The sequence below is a fragment of the Carettochelys insculpta genome, chromosome 3 (assembly GCF_033958435.1).
Source record: "Carettochelys insculpta isolate YL-2023 chromosome 3, ASM3395843v1, whole genome shotgun sequence".
NCBI lineage: Eukaryota > Metazoa > Chordata > Testudines > Carettochelyidae > Carettochelys > Carettochelys insculpta.
This window is the reverse complement of record NC_134139.1, coordinates 43,324,911-43,342,447: the sequence shown is the minus strand read 5'-3', so window position 1 is coordinate 43,342,447 and position 17,537 is coordinate 43,324,911. Positions and strand designations below refer to the sequence as shown.

The 17,537-nt window shown below is 40.3% G+C and overlaps 1 protein-coding gene across 1 annotated transcript in view; it reads right to left on the bottom strand.

Annotated features, from left to right (window-relative positions):
* The window catches only part of BIRC6 (baculoviral IAP repeat containing 6), a 328,895-nt gene that overhangs the window by 25,363 nt on the left and 285,995 nt on the right, over window positions 1-17,537 (bottom strand). Inside the window, 3 exon segments of the mRNA XM_074989697.1 lie at window positions 14,340-14,417; window positions 16,103-16,264; window positions 17,299-17,516. Coding sequence (XP_074845798.1) covers window positions 14,340-14,417; window positions 16,103-16,264; window positions 17,299-17,516 — 458 coding nt within the window.

The following is a 17,537-nucleotide window of genomic DNA, read 5'->3' as shown; positions in this document are numbered from 1 at the left end:
TTTCCAAGGGAACTCCATTCTATTACTGTTTTCTCAAAAAACAGAAGCACCAGTGAGTCCAATATTCCAAAATTAGGTAACTTGATTTAAATCTACGATTTGTTTGTTTGTGTGTGAGATTTAAATAGCTGATTTAAACAAATCCACCCTAAGCTAAACAGAAACTCAACATTCAACTCCCTCTCCAAAAATTTACCATGCTCACATTTCTCCTTTATTTTCAATGCCTGAATACATTCGTATTTTTTCAGCCAAAATTTAACCACCTGTCACAAATTTTACTGAGAAAATTTAAGCATTTTTAGCACAAGAAGCTCACTAAAACAAAGAGCTGAAAATCAGTACTTCAAAATTAAGGGAGACTGCTAAAAATTTGAATAGGTGTCTATGAACTTCTACTCTAACTCTTTGCTTAGGTACCTAAGTAGTCTAATTGTCAAAGGTGCTAAGTGTGTGCCAAGAACACTGATGTCAACTTTAGCTGAAGGAACTCAGCACCTTTGACAATTAGACATCTATTTCAGTATCCTTCTATGGATTTAGGTGCTTAACTCTGAGTGTGCACATTTGAAACTTCTAATTAGTGTTTAGTACAAATTATGAGCACACATCAAAGTAAATGGAAGTAAGTTATTTTCAGTGGAATTCAGCTTACAGCCATAAAACTATATACAGTAAAGTTTTTTTATATCCAGCACACTATCATCCAGAACTCACAAATAACTGGCATTTTAACCATAAGTAAATTGTACTTACATTTTCTCTAAGTACAGTATAGTGAAAGTAAATACAAATACATACAGTATACAATACTACTGTTGGGAAATATAGTATTCTGCATACATTTCTGTTCATTTCTTAACATCCAGCCTTGTTTTTCTTTAGTGTTATACATTGCTAGGTATCTCTCTCTACTATCCAGAATATCTGAATATACAGCAACGTTCCAGTCCTGAGGCTGCCAGTTATGATTGTACTCCATTTGATAAAAACAAAGATCTCTCTCTCTCACCCTTTGAAATTTAGATGCAGCAAAACCCTTTTAATAAAAGAATAAGCAGATGTCTGATTATTCTCTTTAAAAGAAAGAGTATTATTTCCAAGTTTTTAGAGCTACTGATATTGTATTAGCTATATAGTATAATGTAACTATATACCCAAGTTATTTATTTGTAAAGGTTATGGTTATTTGAAAGGGCCTATTATTCTTATCAGATATACCATATAAATGTGGGAGCAGAATTTAGCCTTGAATTCCCTCTTTCCACTATCTGAACAAGAAGAAAATTAATTATTTCAAATAGAAAGTAAAACAATAATTGAAATATTTTAATGATATAACAGGTGAATGAAATTAGATTTTTGTAGACTCATTATTATATTTTTGATCAATAGGAGGTCATTGTGGCACATGATAACACAACTATGCGTAAGTGAAGCTATTTTAATTAAAATGATTACTATTTTTAAATTCATTTGCACCAGGAAGAAATAAAAGAGGTGAGCTGAGGGACAGCGTTGTTTGGTGGGCTGAACAGGGGACTGGAATTTAGAACATGTGAGCAGAAGTCTCATTGCCTTTAATTCATAGAGTGACCTTGAGCATACTGCCTAAATCTTTGACACTCACTTTCTCCATCTGCTCACCTCTTTCGCTGTCCAGGGCTGTTGTATGTATTTAGCAACTCGAATGCTTTATTACAACATACTGTATAATAAGAACCATGAAAGAGAACCTGTACAAAAGTTAGCTGCCATTGCTGCATATAAAATAAATACTTGTGAGCTTCCTTTGACAGACTTTTCTAATGAAGAAAATGTGTTACATTTTTGTCTCCACATAAACAAAGTAATTTTTCTTCAAATAATTTTTGTGCTTGTTGAATGAAAGTTGGACTATATTTATCAAAAATTTAGGTCAATAAATCTGGATTTTTCCCAGAGGAATTAAGAGATAGCAAGAGGCAGGCTGCATGTGGCATGCGTGTGTGAGAGAGAGAGAATTACAATTTATTATAAGACTGCTGTCTTCTTATCTAGTTCCTTCAGTATCAGATCTTAGGCTTAGTCACTTTATGGTCATTGTATCTAATGCATGTCATATTTCATCTCCAAAAAAAGTTACTTATTTTGGATTTTGTTCTTCTATAAAATTGGATTTTTATTATAATAAAAAGTAGAATTTTCACAAAGTCTTAGTGTCAGCCTAATTCTTCTCTCCCTGAAGTCCACAGGAGCTGAGCTAGGCCAATTCTGAAGGGCAGTTGAAAAATCTCACCCTAAAATGCCACACGTCAGAACTTCTCAAATACAGAACCCCCATAATTTACTGTTCAAACATCTTACATATTGTATATTTAAAAATTCAGACGTAGTAGACATTGAATGCAGTGTTAAATATTAGCAACGAAGGGTCCTGTGGCATCTTATAGACTAACAGAAAAGTTTAGAGCATGAGCTTTCGTGAGTTAACTCACTTCTTCAGATGCTGGTCCTGGAAATCTGCAAGGCCAGGTATAAATAGGCCAGAGCAAGGCTGGGGATAACGAGGTTAGCTCAGTCAGGCAGGCTGAGTTGTATTGTCATCAGTAGATCTGGAGGTGTGAACTCCAAGAGAGGGGAAGCTGCTTTTGTATTTAGCCAGCCATTCACAGTCTTTGTTTAATCCTGAGCTGAGGGTATTGAATTTGCAGATGAATTGTAGCTCAGCAATTTCTCTTTGGAGTCTGTTCTTGAAATTTCTTTGCTGCAGGATAGCTACTTTTAAGTCTGCTACTGTGTGTCCTGGGAGATTGAAGTGCTCGCCTATGGGTTTTTGTATATTGCCATTTCTGATGTCTGATTTGTGTGCATTTATTCTTTTACGTAGAGACTGTCCAGTTTGTCCGATGTATATGGCGGAGGGGCATTGCTGGCACATGATGGCATAAATTACATTGGTAGATGTGCAGCTGAATGAGCCCACGATGGTGTGGCTGATCCGGTTAGGTCCTGTAATGATGTTGCTGGTGTGTATATGTGGGCAGAGCTGGCAACGAGGTTTGTTGCATGGATGGGTCCCTGAGATAGAGTGACTGTGATGCGGTGTATAGTTGCTTGTTAGGATTTGTTTTAGGTTGGCAGGCTGTCTGTGAGCAACGATAGGTCTGCCTCCCAAGGCCTGTGAAAGTGTGGGATCATTGTCCAGGATGGGCTGTAGATCCCTGATGATGCGCTGTAGAGGTTTTAGCTGAGGACTGTAGGTGATGGCTAGTGGTGTTCTGTTGGTTTCTCTCTTGGGCTTGTCCTGTAGTAGGAGGCTTCGTGGCACACGTCTGGCTCTGTTGATTTGTTTTCTCACTTCCTCAGGTGGGTATTGCAGTCTCAAGAATGCTTGGTGCAGATCTTGTAGGTGTTTGTCTCTGGCGGAGGGGTTGGAACAAATGCGGTTATATCTAAGTGCTTGGCTGTAAACGATGGATCGTGTGGTGTGTCTGGGATGGAAGCTGGAGGCATGAAGGTAGGCGTAGTGGTCAGTGGGTTTACGGTACAGGGTGGTACTGATGTGTCCATTGTGTATAAGCACGGTAGTGTCAAGGAAGTGGATCTCCTGTGTAGATTGGTCCAGGCTGAGCTTGATGTTGGGGTGGAAGTTGTTGAAGTCCCGGTGGAATTCCTCCAGAGTCTCCTTCCCATGGGTCCAGATGATGAAGATGTCGTCAATGTAGCGTAAATAGAGCCGGGGTGTTAGTGGACGAGAGTTGAGGAAGCGTTGTTCTAGGTCAGCCATGAAAATATTGGCATATTGAGGGGCCATGCGGGTACCCATAGCTGTGCCGTTGATTTGAAGGTATATATTGTCACCGAATCTGAAATAGTTGTGAGTATAAAGTTGCAGAGCTCAGCCGCCAGATGTGCTGTAGCATCATCAGGGATACTGTTCCGGACAGCATTTATTCCATCTTTGTGTGGGATGTTGGTATATAGAGCCTCTACATCCATGGTTGCTAGGATAGTGTTTTCTGGTAGGTCACCAACATATTGCAGTCTTCTCAGGAAGTCAGTGGTGTCGCGGAGGTAGCTGGGGGTGTTGGTGACATAGGGTCTGAGGAGAGAGTCCACATAACCAGACAGTCCTTCAGTGAGAGTGCCAATACTGGAGATGATGGGGCGTCCAGGATTTCCAGGCTTGTGGATCTTGGGTAGTAAGTAGAATAACCCTGGGCGGGGCTCTAGAGGTGTGTTGGTGTAGATCTGTTCTTGTGCTTGTGTAGGGAGTGTCCTGAGCAGATGGTGTAGTTTTTTAGTGTATTCCTCGGTGGGGTCTGAGGAAAGTAGCCTGTAAAATCTGGTATTGCAGAGTTGTCTGGAAGCCTCCTTCTGGTAGTCAGACCTGTCCATGATGACGGTAGCTCCTCCTTTATCTGCCTCTTTGATTATAATGTCAGGGTTGCTTCTGAGGCTGTGGATGGCACTGCGTTCTGCACGACTGAGGTTGTGAGGCAAACGATGTTGTTTCTCCACAATTTCTGTCTGTGCGCGTCAGCGGAAGCATTCTATATATAGGTCCAGACTGTTATTTCTGCCCTCGGGAGGAGTCCACGTGGAGTTATTCTTCTTGTGCTGCTGCTTCTTGTGCTGGACCAATCTACACAGGAGATCCACTTCCTTGACACTACCGTGCTTATACACAATGGACACACCAGTACCACCCTGTACCGTAAACCCACTGACCGCTACGCCTACCTTTATGCCTCCAGCTTCCATCCCAGACACACCACACGATCCATCGTTTACAGCCAAGCACTTAGATATAACCGCATTTGTTCCAACCCCTCCGCCAGAGACAAACACCTACAAGATCTGCACCAAGCATTCTTGAGACTGCAATACCCACCTGAGGAAGTGAGAAAACAAATCAACAGAGCCAGACGTGTGCCACGAAGCCTCCTACTACAGGACAAGCCCAAGAGAGAAACCAACAGAACACCACTAGCCATCACCTACAGTCCTCAGCTAAAACCTCTACAGCGCATCATCAGGGATCTACAGCCCATCCTGGACAATGATCCCACACTTTCACAGGCCTTGGGAGGCAGACCTATCGTTGCTCACAGACAGCCTGCCAACCTAAAACAAATCCTAACAAGCAACTATACACCGCATCACAGTCACTCTATCTCAGGGACCCATCCATGCAACAAACCTCGTTGCCAGCTCTGCCCACATATACACACCAGCAACATCATTACAGGACCTAACCGGATCAGCCACACCATTGTGGGCTCATTCAGCTGCACATCTACCAATGTAATTTATGCCATCATGTGCCAGCAATGCCCCTCCGCCATATACATCGGACAAACTGGACAGTCTCTACGTAAAAGAATAAATGCACACAAATCAGACATCAGAAATGGCAATATACAAAAACCCATAGGAGAGCACTTCAATCTCCCAGGACACACAGTAGCAGACTTAAAAGTAGCTATCCTGCAGCAAAGAAATTTCAAGAACAGACTCCAAAGAGAAATTGCTGAGCTACAATTCATCTGCAAATTCAATACCCTCAGCTCAGGATTAAACAAAGACTGTGAATGGCTGGCTAAATACAAAAGCAGCTTCCCCTCTCTTGGAGTTCACACCTCCAGATCTACTGATGACAATACAACTCAGCCTGCCTGACTGAGCTAACCTCGTTATCCCCAGCCTTGCTCTGGCCTATTTATACCTGGCCTTGCAGATTTCCAGGACCAGCATCTGAAGAAGTGAGTTAACTCACGAAAGCTCATGCTCTAAACTTTTCTGTTAGTCTATAAGGTGCCACAGGACCCTTCGTTGCTGCTACAGATCCAGACTAACACGGCTACCCCTCTGATACTTGTTAAATATTAGCTATTCATGGCTTTGAATATGGTGCCCAGTCAATTAAAAAGTAGACTTGTTGCTGTATATTACATTTGCAGCTACCTTAAATCTCTAAAATGAATTTTCCACTTTCATCTGTGCTAGAAAATTACAAAGCTCTGAAACATTCTGAGAGGCCTAACAACAGTTCAGCCTTTGAATGATGAAAACATTTAGTGCATGGGATCCCAAGCTGAGGTGTGTGAAGAAATTCCGGGGTGAGGGGCATGAGGCAACCCAGCCTTCCCATCATTCCCCTCACCCTTTGCTTCTGGCTTTCAGCCCCTGCCATATTATGTGGTTAACACGGCACAGTCACTATAAAAAGCAGGCAGTCGGTGAAGACCCACGTGCAAAGGTGAGTCTGGGTTGGGGGGGAGAAGGAGGTTGGGATTAGATGTGGGGCTAGGGGCGCATGGCTCAAGTAACTGGGATGAGGATAGAGTAAGATTGGGGAGCTGGTGGTGCCTGGATTTGTGAAAGGGGAGGGGCTCAGGCGAATGGTTTGTGGGGCTCAGGGGGCAAGCTGGCTTGCAGGATTCACGGGGCTTGGGTGGCTGGCCCCAGCATCACAGGGCTCAGGTGGGTGGCTGGGCCTAGCAGCATGGGACTCAGGGTGGCAAGCAGGCTGCTGGCCCCAGCAGCGCAGGGCTCAGGGTGTCAGCTGGCCCCAGCAACATGGGGCTTGGGTGGCTCAGGCTGGTGGGCAGGCAGCTGGCCTGGACAGTGTGGAGCTTGGGCAGGTGGCTAGGGTGGGCAGCTGGCCCCAGCAGCAGGTGGGAGGGCAGGTGGCTGGCCCCTGTGGTGCAGGACTCAAGCGGGAGGCTCTGGCAGTGCAGGTCTGAGGTGGGCGGGCAGCTGGCATGGGCAGCTCTGGCGGCTGGTATGGGACTCAGGCAGCTGGCCAACTGGGGCTGCACCAGGCACCTCAAGGGGCCAAGAAAAACTATTTGTGCTTATTTTTAATTTTAAATAACATTTTATATCAAGTTTTTGTGTTTATTTTAAATTATGAATTGAATTTTTTGTTAAAATGGGGTTGGATGATGGTAAAGAAGGTGGGGGGGCATGAGGGTTTCTCAAAAATCAAAAGGGGGGCATGATGCCGAAAAGTGTGGGAACCATTGGTAGTGTCTAATTGTTTCCAAGAAATTTATTTAGTCCTTCAGCTGTTTTCCATTTAATAGTAAAAAAGTAACAGTGAAGAAATTTTTCAATGGTGTTCTCATAGGCTCTTCAAAACGAAGCATAACTAGTATACAACTGATTTCAATGTAAAACTACAACCTACTTCCAAGATAGGTTTCTTTGTTACAAAGAAACCTAACATTCCACAAAACATACCACTAATGAGCACATTCCCTCTCCCAGATGTAAGGTATAATTACGTAAGCTAATAAAGAACAGGTCTTTTGAACTACATTAACCTAAACCAAACCAGGGTAAAAAGCCTCTGGTGAACACAAGCTTTCTCTCACATGTACCTTTTATCCATTAAGTATTTAGTTAAGGTTTTCCAAAAATCCGTTTATCAGTTTTTCCCCCATTGAAAAATCTAGTCTGGACAACAATTTTGCCCAGAAAAAGCTAAAGTAAAAGACTACCTCAGGTCTGATCAGTATAAAGGAATAAAAAAGCAAGGCCTAAAAGGAAGGTCTTGGGGCACAAAGCTATTCTGTGCTAGAGAAAAACCACTGAGGTAAGGAAGGGATCAAGTATGTGCCAGAAAACTTGAACAAGCCATTTGAATACATTAGCAGGCTGTGCTACAGTTTTTATTTTGCATACGTGTAACAACTGATGAATTTATAGAGACTTTGTATTAAAATTTCCATAATATTGTGCATAGGTATCTGTTTTATGTTGTTCAACTACAAAATCCCATGCTTCCTGGTAATTACTGGGTTATTTTTAATCTCCGTTCATTACTGTGATTAATATAACACATTTTGTTTCTTAGCTTTATTCAGCTGATTTATTATTAAGTTTTGGAAGAGCAGCCTTATAGTTATGGAGAGCATGTATTTAATTTTCCCATCTACTTCTGACTGTTTATGATAATGTGCACTTTGGAGGCTACTTTGTGTTCAACAAACATCATGGCATAGACGTTAAAAGCTGGAAGATTGAGATCTCATCTTGCAGGAATCATTTAAACGCCCAGCCAAAATCAGCACCCGGACTAAAAGCATCTGTCTACAACTGAGCCTAGACAAGCTGAAATAATGGAGGTAGGAAGAAAGAAGCACTTTCAAGAATTGGCCTCCTCTATAATGTTTCTCACTAGAGACAGCATTTGCCTTCAAATGGCTCTGTCTGCAATATGCCCTTCTGGACTACTGATCATTGCTAGATGTCAATCAAGCCTCTGCAGCTATTGCTGCCAACTTTCAGGAGCAGACCAGACTACTGTGCTCACTTTATGATCTCCAGGCTTGATTATTAAAGCTTAAATATTGGTGTAAAGCAAAACACCCTGAAAAACTTCCAGCTGATACAAGATGTCCACTTACTTAGTAAGAAAACTGACTGCAATCACCCCCAGGGCTCTCCACAGAATACAGAACCCAGCTTTCCAAATATTCAAAACCCTCCAATGGAATTGGCTCTTGCTGCCTGAGAAATTACTTCTTCCTGAGACCACGAGCTCCCGTGGTAGCTAAGATGAAACTGCTGACCAACACAGGAGAAGGCTTAAAAAAGCAGGAGAGAGAATTTTCAGAGACTGCTCCTAGCCTATGGAACTGACCCCTATGAGAAACGAGAATGACCAATGAGCTATGAGTTTCAGAATTAAATGTTAAATTTATTTCTCTGGTTTCACTTTTCTTCTACAATTTCTTCACCCACCTAATTAGACACAACCAAAAATAAGCAAAAACAAAGTAACATGTATTTCATTTACAGCCATGGAAGGAAGAGAAATTGATACTCCTATTTTTGTACAGCTGGGAGGCAATCAGATACTATTCGTAACTGCAGCAATTTCAGTATCTATATAGTGCCTTGGCAGGTCTCTTTTTTAGGTTTTTTTTTTGGGTGTTTTTTTGTGGGGGAGGAGCAAATAACACACTGCAGAATTTCTTTACATTAGGTTTTACGGGTGTGTCCATTTTCACGTGTTTTTCTGTTATTCCAGGTTTTTTCCAAAACACTACACATCAACAGTATTTGATAAATTGAGAGCTGGATATTCTGTATCTGTTACAACAGTGGCCTCAAATTTAGGAATTATTCAACTTTCTAGAAAAGGCAGAGTCACATTCCATTTACTGGAATGAACAGCGTCCATGGGGTATTGCACAATTCATGTGCCATTAAATTGATAACATTCCAGTAATTCAGCAAGCTTCTGAGCTGCTTGTGGTAACTTTTTAGCAAAATCACCACACTTTGGGACTAGCTAATAATTTAAATCCATGTGTCAAATATAAATTTAATTTCTTTAAAACATTCTTATGGACAAATCAGAAGATAAAAGATGACCACAAATACTAAAATACCAGTTAACATAACTGTAACAATTATATATTGACAACCATTATCTGTTTGTGCACTTTATATGAAAAGACTATTATGCTTCTCAGTTACGATAATTTCTCCTGTGATCTGGAAAGAAGATAAACTTTACTGTAGATTTAGCTGTTTATTACCCATTTCCCCTGGGATGCTGCCAGATAATGTGTAATAATTATACATTGTTATAATTATCGTTATTACCATGTGTCTAGTCATATTCATTAGTTTAAGGAGAGGGAATGTAAGAACAAAAGAAAGAATGATTTAATTATACACCCCCGCCCCACCCCACCCCTCCTCATTCAACAATTACAGTCCCACGGTTTTTGTGTTCATATTTTAATATGGTCGGAAGACTTTCAAACTCAAAACAGAACACAGATTTCATTGACAGAGACAGCAAAACCTCACATCTCAATAAAAATATTACAAATATCACATAATACATGGTAGTGCTCTCTTGGTTTTTGAGAGAAATCTCCAGCCTCATAGCTGTAAAACAGGCATGCCTCGCCTACCTGAATTTTTCCACTTATATATTTACTGAATGTTTTCTTGCGTTAAATTTCAACTTTTTGAAACTATTCTCTAAAGTGAATCTTTTATCTGTCATGCTACTTTGTTGTCCAATCCCACACAGAGAAAAAAAAGTTAAAAATATGGATTCTTTCAGAGAAGAAAATGTCATTACATTAGCATACCAGGATGCTAAAGAAGGTAATTTCCAACAAACAATGGCATTTTGAAGCAATTATGTCCCTGTAAAAATGGTCCTCTGAACTGATGCTTTGCTTTGCAGTCATTTCAAAATGGATGCCCCTCTGGAAAACTCAACTGTTCAGTAGCACTGAAATTACATGTTTTCCCCCAGAACACTCTTTTTATAGGAATGTATTAGCATAAACATTAACAAAAACTTGTTTAAAACCATTACTAGCCTTGAATCTTAACTCCCCATAATCACAAACCAGAATTCTTTAGTAAATGCCCAAAGAAAGAGTCTGAAAGAATATACTAAAATGAGCTAATCAAAGCTGCCCTTAGCATTCTGAAAACCTGTATCTCTATTAGAGAACTGTGTTAATTTTTTAAAATTGGTTTAGCTGGAATAGCAATTTCTATCAGCTAAATTGAGAAGTCTACTCTGTACCAATAGTGGTTTGTGTTATGTCTTGTACAATTAATTTGTTGAACAGATTCTGCGTGTCTTTCCCAAATTATGAAAAAAGGGGCCCAAATGTTTAGCAATAGAAATAAAAAATGCAGGCTCGCTTACATATTTTCATAATTTAAGATGTTTGTATACTCAGAAGTGAATGTACAACACATACACGACCAAGAGTAAAAAAATACTAAACATAGAAGCAAGTTCAGCAAAAAAAGGCCCCATAACTCTTGGGAAGGAAATACGTGAGACAATGTTGGAAATATGGGCTTTTTCCTGCACTACTGAGAAGCCAAATGAGGGAAACAAGAAACCTGCCATGACAGCATAGTAAGGCACAAGATCATTCCATGTGGCTTAAAAGGACAAAGACTAGAAGTTCCTATGAACACAAACAAAGAACCTCATATCTTAGGGCTGTAGCCCTCTTGTTCTAGGAGCTGTCAAGTGACAGATATTGCAAAGTATATTCCAGATAGCACTGTGCACAATCAAATTGCCACTGAAACTAAAAGCTCATAGCGGGAACCTTCTTGATCTATCCAGATATAAACTGGCTCTCAAAACTGATAAATCAGGGAGTTAGCACTGGGGAAGTAAGGTCAGCCTCAAAAGAAGCAGATGGTATCTTCAGCATCTGCATTGGAGAGAGAGAACATTTATAACAAAATCTTCCTTGACTAAGGACTGGTCCCATCTCTGAGTCATAGAATGCTGCTTTTTGTCAGAGTGCCTGATTCCCCGGGCATCTCATTTCATTTTTTTCTCTTACCCTTACACTTCACAGCAGAGAACAGGTGATAACAGCCTCCCACAAATTTAGAAGGAACTAGAGATGGTTTAATGACCTATCACCGTTCAGAAAGGACTGAACCTCTTAGTGCTGCAAATATAATTGATACTAACCTTTGAGTTACTACCAGATGCAGTTCTTAAGGAAGGCCCTAGCATTGAAAGAGTAGCACCATCCAGCTACACCAACTTTAGATCTGGAGAATGGGTCAAGAAAGGCTGTGGTGCAACAGTTAGAAACCCCAATGGACTGTGCCTCCTTTTTCTCAGGCAAACCCAGAGTAGCTATAATACGCTCTGGAGTCATACACAATTCCCACAGCTTATGATGCCTCATGTCACAACTGGAATACGGAAAAGATCACTCTGAAAAAGGAGTATTATTTTCACTCTGTAATCCAGTTTATGAATGCTCCAGCTAATATGCTGGATGCAATTTGAGCAGATCATTGAATATTTTGGCACTTGTACAAACACTCACTTTTTATTTGTATGTTCGTATGTTACAAAAAGAAAAAAAGTTTCCCTGCCCTTCCTTCTGAAGTCTGGAACCACATTTTGTAGTCTCAAATTAGAGACTGTAATTATTTTCCAAGATGAATAAAAAAATATCTGTCACTTAACACAATTTCTTCTGTCCATTCATTTACAACTTTTGGACCTATCCTGTTTGGCTCTGTTAACATGTAGTTAATTTAACGAGGTTTTATTGAAACTACTGCATCCTCCAAGCTGTTACCTGTATTTGGTTGGTCATAATTCCTCCTCCCTTTTTAGTTTAAAATGGGAAAGGTAGTTACTTATTACTTCAGCCATTCTGGATTTCTCCATTATGTGTGTTCCTCTGAAACTAGAAAGAGTGGTCTAAAAGAAAGGTCTTATTTTTTTACTTTATATTCTGTTAGAAGTTTTCATCTGATGTCTTTATTCCTTTTTCCAGAACTCCAAAACAAGAACTAAATTCCCCCACCAAAGACTCTTAACAGACCCCCCTATTTAAGTTAAACTTCTCTCTGAAAACTATTTCTCCATTACTGTGACAAGTAACACTTCAATATTTTATCTAAAACAATTAAGGGAAAATTAGTTTCCACTGTGCTTCTGACAATACCCTGTACAATCACTGTTACTGTCTCTTCTGTTCACATGGGGAGAGATAGCTCAGTGGTTTGAGCATTAGCCTGTTAAACCCAGGGTTATGAGCTCAATCCTTGAGGGAGCCATTTACGGATCCAGGGCAAACAGACTTAAAAAAAACCTGTGAGGGATGGTGACAGATCCTGCTCTGAGGGCAGGGGACTAGACTCAATGACCTCTGAAGGTCCCTTCCAGCTCTATGAGATGGGTTTATCTCCATATTTCATATACAACAGAAAAAAAATTAGAAAATATGGCAGGTGCAACTGAGGTACATGAAATTACTTTAAGCTTTTAATTTGCCTTGATTTTCAGTCTGCAGCACACTATAACTAACATAATTTCATTTTTCTTAAAAAATAACTCCATAAATCTGCATGAGGAAAGCTAGGTAAACATGTGGATGTAAATCAGGTTGCTGCACCTCAATCATCAGAATGACTTTCTCTTCATATAAGAGCATGTGTTATATTGTTGAAATATTCACTATGCCTTTAGCTTCTTTTACAAACTATTGTAGGAGTTCAAGCCAGATTCCCAGAGACAAAAGCTACCACACAAGCCATACTATTTTCACAGCCTTCCCTGCTTAATAGGTAAGAGTTCTCTCTCGTTCCTTTCAGTGTCCAGACCTTGTCCTCTACTTCTGCCTGACTTCTACCCTCAAAGGCCATAGCTGCCATTTTTCTTTCAGCCAATGAGGAATAAACTGGGACTTCTTTCAGAACCTGTCAGTGAATAGGTGTGAGAGACCTTTTGAGTAATCATTTTCCTTAGTTATGCTGTTCTGATTTCTTCTGAGTCCCAGTCTACCCTACAGGCCTACATATATGTAACTGTCACTCGCGGTGTGAAACATCCACACCCCAGAGAGTAATAGTCACACCTATCTAACTCCTACACATACAGGCAGCATGATATCAGTGGTTGAGCTTCTTCCATGGACACAGCTACTGCCTCTCTGGGAGGTGAATTAACTGTATCAACGTGAGCTCTCCTGTCGGCATTATCAGCATTGTAACTCAAGTACTACAGTGGTACAGTCACATTGGTGCAGCTCTGCCACTCTTGAGCAGTTCATGAAGACAAGCGCTCAGAGTCTTCTGAATTAAAAGAGTTAACCAGTCAAGTTGGCCCATAATTTACAATGTACTTGAAACTGTCACAGTAAGTCAGGATTTCCCAAAGGTAACAAACTCTGGGAAGTCCTGGCATTTCTAAAACCGATATAGATTCTCTTCCAAAGGTGCTAGTGAGCCTCATAAATATTAGAATATACAAGTATTCAAATTATTAGTTACAGCACAATAATTCAACAAGCTACTCTCTGATTATTTGCAGCTTTTAAGAGACACTGGGAAAAAAGTCATAGTCCAGCCAGCTAAATGATGATGATATTGCAATTTAGGTTTCGCTACATTGACATTAGTATTCTTTTCTTGGGACTGTAGCTGCTAGCTGGAAATAAGTACATAAAGATGGTGAGAGTAAACCATACAGCTTCTGGAGGCAATAAATGAAGAAATCAATGGTAAGAAGATACGACAATGTGGGATATTTATAACATATTAGTTCCATCCAATATAGTTAGAAATGTAATTGATAAATAGCAGTCATTAAACGTCCTAAACAGCCCTTTCACTACTCAGTGACAGGTTAGTAGTTAGCCATACTTTCCCAAAGGCAAAATGGAAGAGTAAGCAATTCTCTTTTGTTCATGGTATTTTATGAAGAAAAATGTTGTTTTAAGTTCTAGCAGCAGCTAGGAAAAGAGCAGACATTTCTCACGTTTCATTTGTTCTTATGCAACATGTTTTGAAGATGAGGGGAAAATGCTTACTTGTAAAAAACTTGAAGTTTGAGGATTCCACTTCTCTTCAGGTCTTCCATGCCAAGTGTTAAGGATACTTAAACAGACCTGTAGATAAAAGTTATAATAAGATAGAAGCACATAAAACATCGCATAGTAGAATTAACCTGACATTTAGACTAAAAATAATACCCCTGGAGATGTTATGAATTCTTCCATGGCTTCCTTTAAAAATACATATTTTTTGTTTAAAAAAGGAAGCTATTAAGTCAAACATTATAGGCCAACGATGGGCAAGTAAGAATGAGTGGGCTGTATGAATGGCCCTCCACCTCAGTGTGCTCCAGCAGCCTGCAGCCCAGGGGGGTTCCACCAGTGACCTGCAGACCCCTGTCTGCCCTCCTCCCCTATGCACACCTCATGCCCCAAACTTCTTACTCCTTCCCTTCACTCCCAGCATTTTCGGAGTGCCACAGATCCACTCATTTGTGCTCCATCCCCACTTGCCCACCTGCCCTCCCAGAGCTGGAATGCCACAAATCAGCTGTTTGCAGCTGTTCAAGCTCTAGGAGCGAGGGGAAGGAGTGGGGATGAAGGGCAAATCAGTGGATTCACATTGCTTCAGAAGTTTTGGGACAAAGGAGTAGAAAGTGCAGGACGCATGGGGAAGGGGAGAAGATGGGGGTCAGCAGGCTTCAGGTGGAGCCTCAGTGAGTTGTATGCAACGTGTGCACTGCAGGTTGCCCCCCCCCCACTATATGTGAATGTTATCACTTATGACTATATCAAGAGAGCAAGAACATTTGCAGCAACTTGTGAGTAATTTTTCATTTGTTCTTTCTCTATTCTAGCTTCTGAACCTACCCCATTTTCATTGGAATTCACTACGTTAGATATCCAATCACCACCAAGCTTTTTGGTGAAAATCTAAAACAAAGAATTCATTAAGCACCTCTGCCATTTCCACATTATGTGGTATTGTTTCTCCCTCTCCACTGAATAATGGGCTTACCCAATCCTTGGTCTTCCTCTTGCTTCTAACGTATTTGTAGAATGTTTTCTTGTGAACCTCTCTCTCTCTCTCACTAGGCTGAGTTCATTTTGTACCTTCACCTTTCTAATTTTGACCCAGTATAATTTGTATTATTTGTTTATATTTATCCTTTGTAATTTCACACAGTTTCCAGTTTCGCAGGACTCTTTTTTAACTTTTAGATAATCTCTGACAGTATCCAAAGAGGGTTGAATGCCATTAGTAGTATGCAAATCAACCCAACCTCCTTTCACTTTAGAAGGCAAATTTTAACAAAAAGGTTCCAGGCACCTTGAAAAACCTTACCAATACATAATTTGTCAAGAGCATCTAATAACCTTGGCTTCAAAGAGAAAAAAATAAATTTGTACTTCTGCACATACACCTCATAAAATAAAACATAAAAAGATATATTAATAATATATTCATAGTACAGTTAATGGTAAATCATACAATTAACATCTCTCATGCAACATCACAAATTCTGCCTGTAGGAAACTTGCAAATTTCCCTTCCTGGTTTGTTCCTCTTCTGTGCAGTTGCTGTGAGTTACAGTAGAGAAATTTTAAAAGATCTTAACTGCTGAAGTGCACACTGAACATGACTGAGACAGCACAAGCAAGCAGAGGCACACGCAAGATTCTTGTCCATTTCACTTTGTTAGCACAATGCAAAGCAGGACAGCAGAACAGTCAGACGCAGTAAGGAGCATATTTCAATATTACATTTTGTCATGAGAACTAAGTTCAATGCACATTACCTTGCCATCATTGTAAAGGTTTGGATTAAATCTCACACTATGGCCTCCGGTTGTTTCCAGATTCACAAGTGGAGGTGAATTAGGATAGTCTTGGGGAAAATAGACATCAAATTCAAAGCAACCATTTGCATAGGGGGTGTCTGCTGGACCAGTTATGAGCACCTATCAAATAAAAATAAAGGTGACAAATTGCCATTTTAAACATTTTATAATTGTAACCTTGAGAGATTACATAATAAACCTATTTTTCAGCTGCAGTTCCACTCTGAAAATAACACATAAAAATGTCACCACTTTACTTACAAATCCGTATAACCTGGTTGCATTAGTGACTAATGTAAGTTGTTAATGCCCCTCTCTCCTGGCAGCACTATGGATCCACAACAGTTTAGTGGCAGCCAAGTGTACTCCTTTTTGTACATCATTAATACACTGTTTAATACAATTACAGGATCATTCTGAGCGTGTCTATAGTGCAGTTAACACACTTGGTTAGTGCATATCAGCTGACTCAAGCTCAAGTTCCTGTTTGGACTAGAGCACAGGCTCTGGGACCTTGCAAGAGGGGGAGGTTTCCAGAGCGTGGGGTCCAGCTCAAGCCCTAATATCTATACCTCAGCACATGGCTTGAGCCCTGAGAGGCTGAGTCAGCTTACATGGGCCAGTCATAGGAGTTCTAATATAGGTTAGCTGTAACCTCAGGCATACCTCTGCAAGCCACTAATGGTATATGGGCCAATTTTGGCCTACCAAATCTATTGCTAGTGATGAAAAGGACCAAACAATCTTGCTTGACTTTCAAATCCTGGGCTAAAATCTCTTTTCTAATTACGAGCCCCCAAAACTGATTTACGTGTAAATTAAGCTTACTTTATAGGGCATTGACAAATTGACACAGAACTCCCAGACACCATGTTTACATACACTTTTCAGAGCAGAACCTCTATATACCCATTTCTTTCATTATTCTGGTCCCTGTCCAGTTTTAACAGAAGTAAACATACAGAGAATGGGTATGGAATGTATACCAAATTATGGGGGCTCTGTCGTCACCTATAAGGAGTTTATTTAGAAGTTACAATTAAAAAAATTAAAATGATAAAATGAAGTGTCATCTTTCTCACCAGTATTTAAAAATATTCTCCTCTATGTTTATCCCACCGTGCACAGAGTGGGAAAGTGCCTTTGTTTCTTACCTTCATTATATCAAGCCGTTCCTCATCACAGCGTACAAAGACACTAGATGAAGATGAAAGGGGCAGTGATGTTGAAAGAGTCACAGCTTCTTGAGCAAGCCGTCGGGCCCTGGCAGCACTGTTTGCATCACTTGCATTTTTCACCTGAGACATGTAGTGGTAATTTACTTTAAAAACTAATTTTCCATCATCATCTTCAGAAACCATTTCAAATGTATCTAGAACAGTGAAAATATTAG